Source organism: Callospermophilus lateralis, chromosome 14, assembly GCF_048772815.1.
Source record: "Callospermophilus lateralis isolate mCalLat2 chromosome 14, mCalLat2.hap1, whole genome shotgun sequence".
Classification (NCBI taxonomy): domain Eukaryota; kingdom Metazoa; phylum Chordata; class Mammalia; order Rodentia; family Sciuridae; genus Callospermophilus; species Callospermophilus lateralis.
Genome location: NC_135318.1, coordinates 189,963 through 196,622, shown reverse-complemented (window position 1 = coordinate 196,622; position 6,660 = coordinate 189,963). Strand labels below are relative to the sequence as shown.

General features: G+C 47.3%; 1 protein-coding gene across 2 annotated transcripts in view; it reads left to right on the top strand.

Annotated features, from left to right (window-relative positions):
* Positions 1-384: 384 nt before the first annotated feature.
* The window catches only part of Sh3yl1 (SH3 and SYLF domain containing 1), a 30,315-nt gene continuing 24,039 nt past the window's right edge, over positions 385-6,660 (top strand). Inside the window, exon 1 of one of the 2 annotated variants that reach the window (XM_076833827.2) lies at positions 385-728. In XM_076833827.2, the coding sequence (XP_076689942.2) occupies positions 725-728 (4 nt within the window). In that variant the 5' untranslated portion in view covers positions 385-724. Of the gene's footprint in view, positions 729-2,316; positions 5,965-6,660 lie in introns of those variants that run through there. The other variant, XM_076833828.1, reaches the window with a different exon arrangement.

Sequence of the window (6,660 nt, the reverse complement as noted above, 5' to 3'; positions counted from 1 at the left end):
CTGCGCAGTCCGCCGCCCGGCGCTCCAGAGGGGCCGCAGGTGGGGCGGTCTGCCTCCCGGGCGCGGGTGGGGCCTAGCGGAAGAGTCCCTTTCTGGAGGGGAAGAGCCGGAATCAAGGGTTGGGGCTTGGTAGGGTGAGGGCCTCCCAACCTTGGGCAGGGGCCGAGCTGGAGGGGCGGGGCCGTGGTGAGCCGCCTCTCGCTGCACCTCCCGTCGGGGCGGGGACGGGTAGGCGAAGCCTGATTGGACAGTCTCCTGCAGTGTCTAGCGCCGCCGGGCTGCTCACCTGAGCGCGCTGCCGGGGCGCCGAGATACCCGCTGGCGGGCGGCTGGCGGAGGGGTAAGCAGGGCCCTGCGGAGAGTGAGGCCTCCGGCATCCTCCGGGCCGCCCTCGGTCCTGGTGGAGGAGCGTCCGCCGGGCAGCCATCTGAGCTGTGTCCGAGAGGCTCAGCCCGCGTCGGTGGGGTTTTCCCTCTTTAAAATAATGGAGTGTCTCCGAAACTCCGTGGGGTGAGGAGGTCGAGCGCAGCTGTATTGTTGTGCCCCGCGAAAATGTTTAGGCTCTGGGCAAAGGTGGGGCGGCCCACGCTGGCTCCTGGCGCGTGTCAGGTGTGCCCCTCTCTGGCGCCGTCCCGCCCCGGGAGGCGGAGCCGCGAGGTGGCCGCCCTTCCTCTTCCTGGGCAGGTGTGCGGAGCTCGAGGGGCGCGCCGCGGAGGGCTCCGGCATGAGTGAGTACGGTGTCTGGGCGCAGACGGGCCGCCCCTGGGGCGGGCACGGGACCTTGGTTGGTGGCGACCCCCTGGCACTTGTAAGAAGGCCTTGCCGGCCGCGGTCGTCGCTGGTGAAAGACCAGGTCGAGTAGTTCACACCGGTGGTCCCGCGAGTCCCCCCAGGCTGGGGTCAACGGTTGCCGCCACTCTCGGCCACCGCGGTTTTCATTCAGATTTAGCTACGTTCACTCCAGTTCGTAGGAAGACTCTTGTCACTTTCCGAATTTTGACGACAGAAATGCACTGTTGTTTCTCGATGTCTCGTCAGTTACCGGTTTTCTCCTCCTGACCTGTTTCTGTGAAAGGCTTCCGGTGCGCTCGACCGGGCCGGAGCTCCTTCCTGCCAAACCCCGGACGGTCCTGTTGCGGGGTTCTGCGGGAGGCAGGGGCGAGTGCTAGGCTCACCTGGCCCTGGGACCAGGAACAGGTGCGCCTCACTGAGGTGGGGAAGTCCCCAGCGCTGAGCCTGGCGCCGCGGGGGCATCTCCCTATGGTGATGGCTTTTCTTTTTTAAATTATGGCACTACTCTGAGTTGGTTGATAACCTTGAGGAAACAGGATTTCACTGTTGACTGGAGATCATTTTCACTCCAGCAGATATTCCATTGTTGCCGCTGCCTTGCTGCAGCCAAACTAAATAATGGCACAAAGGCCAGAGGTTTCCGCCCCAGCAGAGAAGGCTTGGCTTGGCTCTTCTTACAGGGTGTGCCCGTCCTGCATTCTTGTTCACCTCGGTGTTTTATTAAGATATGAGGAAGTGTTTGGATTAAACATGAGTTAGTCAGAAAGTTTGCACACACCATTCAGAGAATAGTAGGTCTCTGGTTTAAGGTGCTGTTTAGCCTGCTGTGCTGGCCTATTATTGAAATACCTGAGCAGTCTGATTGCTTCCAAATTGCTATGTTGGAGGTTAAAATAATAAGGGGAATGATCTCCATCCTGTCATCCTATTTAAATTAACAATTGGTTATAGGTTTATTACTGTTCAGTTTAAGCAAAATTTCTGTAAAACAAGTCAATACTAGTTGTTTTTTAAGATTAAAAGTAATTTTTAAGTGCTTTGGTACCTTTATTCTCTTTAGGAAAACTTTATTTTCAGGAGATATCCCAATATTCAGAAATAAGCTTTTGGTGTTTAACAATAAAGTTGATAGGGGTCAAAGGGAACTATTGTGTGATGTGAACACTGAGGGCTAGTCCTGACTCCCTTGTGCTCACCAGCTTATTTTCAGATGGTATCATGACAAGACATACTTCTCTGCCATTTAAGACTTAAGCATGTTGAATATTTTTATTTTCTCTGGAAAGAGTCCATTTTTTATACAAGACAGTCAGACAAGAATGACCTGTCTGGTCCTTCAAGGTCTTGCCTAAGCTAAGGAGAAGTGGAGCTGGTGAAAGCCAAGCATTTTCCCACCCATCATTCCTGGCTCTTGTCCTCCATCCACAGCCTTCAGTCAGAGGGATGAGAAAGAGGCACAGGGCACAGGAAGATCTGGTGTTCACGTCGTTGGTTGGCTGGAAGTTTGAATTAAAGAGGTTGGTAATCTGACCAGGGATGCAGATTCTGATTTCTAGAACTGACAAGCTTTGTCTCCTTTAAGACAAAGAAAGTAGTTTAACCAAGGCCCCAGAAAGATAGGCATGCTTCTAAGACACAAAGGCAGTAATTGTCAGGCAGCAGTGTTCAGAGTTGGATTTACTGAGAGAGGCAACATTTTAAAAGCCTCTTGGGAGATTACACAGATAAAGTTTATTTTGGCTAAGATTTAATCAGTTTGTTCTAAATTCTGTATATCCTTAGACACATTCTAGTTTCTTTGATCTTGGTTTCGCAGTTTTATCAGTTTAGCAAGTTAACTCTCAATTCATGTAAATTATAAATTTAATAATTTGATTAGTATATAATTAATGGAAATTTAGAAAACCATTTATAAGCTCACTTTTCCTATAGGTTTCCCTTCATAATTTAGGGTCTGTTGAAGAAAATCCCCAAATTGATGCTTACTGATGGAATGAAAGTTTGGGATCCCCGACTCTGGTTGATGGTCGGGGGGAGAACCCTTTGGTTGCTGGCTGTTGTTCCTGACCCTGGGAAGAGGTCTAGGTTGGAATTGGTGGCCAGCTTTCTCACCCAGTAGCAGTTTATTACAACTAGGATTCAGATATTGCTATTGGCCCCCAGGGGCCATAGTCCTGAGTTATTGACCTCTGGTCAACATGTAAAATTATTTATATATCTTAAGCTCATTTAGGCTGTTGAGGTTTTCACAGTAAAAATTTCTTCCCAGCACTTCATAAATTCCTATTAAATTAAAAAAAAAAGTCTTTGTACAGAAAATTTCAAACATTTTAATTGCTTTTTTATAGAATGCTGCACATCTAAGAGTTTCTTGGCTTGAGGTTTGGTGGCAACCCTTAGGAGAAAACTCAGGCATTAGTAGACAATTTGCTTGACTTTGGAATTCAAAAGCTTCAGACTTCATGACTGTTCAGATGCATCCTGACTCTGGCAGTGTGAGAGAATAAAATCAACCTCCTGGTCAGATGTACTCTATTCCTCATAGCAGAGAAGAAGGGAAAGTAGGTTAAAAACTGAGGACAGAAAGTGAGGTTTTATATCTTAATTTTTCATTTATGTATTTTAGTTATGACAGAAATTCACTGTGCATAATTAGGATCAGGCAAAGTGATTTTATTAGAAGTTTGATAGAACCCATAGTATTTTCTGAAGTTCAGACATGCCAGGAGTCCTCACTGTGGCTGAGCTTGTCAGCAGCCTGTCCATCCATAGCTGTGTGGCCTGTGGGGAAGCACTGCATGGACAGCAACTCCTGGGCCCATCTGATCACAGAGCTCTCCTGCCAAGGTCACAGCACTGGCCTGACCTTCCCCGCAGCAGGACATTGCACAGCAACCGTTGATTGTAAAAATTTTCTTGTTTGACTGGTCTAATACAGTTCAGTTGAGAGATTTCAAAGTAAAAAGTCCTTGTGGATACAATTTATGTATAATTTGCTGTGCTTTAGTTACACTTATCAGAAAATCTGACTTAAATGGTCCTTAACAGAACAGGATTTTCCTGGTCCATGTGACTTAAAGTCTGGGGCTCCTCTGAATTCAACTTGCCTCCACAGTGCCCAGTTTCTCCCTCCACCTCTACCAAATGCTCTTATGCATGGTTATGTTCCCAGATCCCCTATGAAAATATCCCCCTCAAGTTACACCCAAGTGCCATGAAGGGCCAGGCAGAAGAGTAGGATTCCAGAGAGGGAGTGCAGGGTAAAACGTACTGTGTTGAGCTGTTTACAGGTGTGTATGTTAATAGAAGAACTTGGTAGATCCAAGGTAACATACCATACATTTCGCATTTAATGAAAAGGAAAACCATGGTTATACTTTTTTTTTTTTCCAGAAGAACTTCCAAAAAAAATGTATTGTGAGTACTGAGTAATTGGAGATAAAAACATTGACATATAGGTTAATTGTTTATGTATTCTACCCATTTTTCCATTTTCTGAGTGACTAGAATGTAGATAAAGACCAGTCAAATCTAGTCCCATAGCAGAAAATTGAAGTTCAAAATAATTCTCCAGCAAATACCATGGAGAGATCAGGAATATTCTTCAATGGTATTAGGGTATGGTTAGCTGCATAATAAATAAGCCTCTGGTTCCCACTGCTCAGTGCAGCAGGAATCCCCTCTCCCTCAAGTCGGGTGTTGTGGGTGGGCTGGTCTTGCAGTAGTGGTTGAGGTCTCAACCCTTCCTTCCTCATCCAGCAAGTGGTAGACACAGCTTTCTTGACCATCCTGGTGTGGAACGCACACACTACCATCTCTGGGGATGGCCCATCCTATGGCAGGAAACGTGGATGAACACACAGCTGCACTGCCTTCAACCAGCATGGCAAACCCTCTGGTGGAACCCTCATTCTGTGAAAACCAAGGCTGTATGTCCTTGCCTTCCTTATGAGCCAAGTCAGGAAACAGGTGTGTCGCAGCCAGAGCATGCACCTGGTGAACAGATCCGTCAACCTCAGCAGTTTTCTACTCATATGCTTGCTTGTCTTGCTGATTCACCACAGCTTGATACCTTCCCTCCTACAATCAAAATGTCAGGAAGTCAGTATGTACATACCAGAGAGTTCAAAGTCTGTGTGCTGAACAAGTATAGGTGGAAACTGGAAATGCCCTTTCCTGTATTTTTTTTTTCTTAGTCATTTGTGGAATACCAAATAAACAGTTTTCCATCTCTAGTAAGTTACCTCAAATCACGACTGAAATCTGCCTCCATCAGTTGTGCTCTGTAGGCCCAAGTGTTTACCTGGAGTTTTCCTCCTTCTTAGTTTCTTAAGACTTTCTGAATCCAGACTGCATAACAAGAGCATTAATAAGAGGAAAATGTTAGTGGGCACCAGCAAATAGATGTGGGTTTTGAATGGCTTCCTTAAGACTCCTCCTGTGCTGTATGGATTCTGGGAGAGGGACAGAACCAGATCAACCTTAACAGTTGATTTAAACTGATTTGAAGTCTGCATTCAGACTTCAAATGTGACTAAGGCTGGCTTATGGCTGGACTGCTTAACCAGGGAGAAATTCTGAACCCAGGCGTCAGGTGGTTGTTCTGGAACTTGACTTCTAGAAGCTCTCCTGGGAACCTGCACTTTTCTTCCCAGGATAATCCTGTATGTAGTCAGAGCTCCACTTGGCCCCTCTGTCCTCTCATCTCTGGGAGGTGAGGGCACTGCACCCTGTCCTTGAATGTGTACACCTCTGCTGTCCTTGAATATTGGCTTGTGATTGTTTTCATCAGGTCCTGGAATTTTTAGGGGCGTAAATCAGGAACCTACCTGGACTGGGTTGAGGTCATGCTACCGCCTTGGAGGGACCTCCTTGCCCCCTGTCCAATGACACTTGGGTGCTTCTGAGCATCTTCCTGTGTGTGTGTTACCCTCATTTTCACCATTGCAGGTAAAAGCTGTGGCATCAAGCGTTTCAGGCTTTCCCTATCTCAAGGTCACCACCTAAACAGGACAGGTCTTCCAGGACCCACGGAAGGCTGCAGGAAGCATCCTCCTGCTTCCTGCTGCTAGTGACTCCTGGAGCTCCCTGCAAGCAAGCAGCCCTCTCCAGTTCTCTCTGCACCATCTGTCTCCTGTGATCCCACTCAGGTGATCAAGGTCCATTCTACAAGTAGGTCTCATTTTCAGGGTCCAGGTAGACCTGTATCTGGGACTGCCCTCCCCCATGCAAGCTCCCTCAGATATGCCCTGTTAGAGGCACTGCCTCAGGAGCTCAGGTCTCCTGTCCTGGAGGCTGGCTCTCTCACCATGGCCAACTGCCCCTGCACTCACTTCCTAGCAGACCTGTAGCTTTTCTCTCTGATGGGTGAGAAATGGAGGCTCAGCCACCTCACTTTGCTTTCTCCTGCTTCCTGGTCCATCTGATCAGGTTTCATCCACTTACTGACCACAGAGTCTTCCTCTCCTGCAAATAAGCTGCCTAGATGCCTTGCCCAGCTTCCATGCTGTCTGTCTCTCATTGAGTCTCAGAAGTCTCTCTATGTCCAGATCCTAGATCTGTGTAGCGTGTGTGTGTAAGAGTGTCTTCCAGTTTGTGGCTTACATTTTCATCTTTGAAGTGTCTGTGGGCAAATCTTTTTAGCTTTTTATCTGTAGTTCTTTGTTTTTATACCTTGTTTGTGGAGTTCCTTTAAAAAGATACTTTTTTTTATTTTGGCATTTTTTTGTTTGTAAGTCGTGACATTGTGAACTGGTTTTATTTCATCTTAATACAGAGGACTGGTTATCTCAGAATGCCTTGTTGTGTGGTGTGCCTTGATGTTCAGATAATTTCGATGATTTCAAATACAGATGCCTCATCCTATTG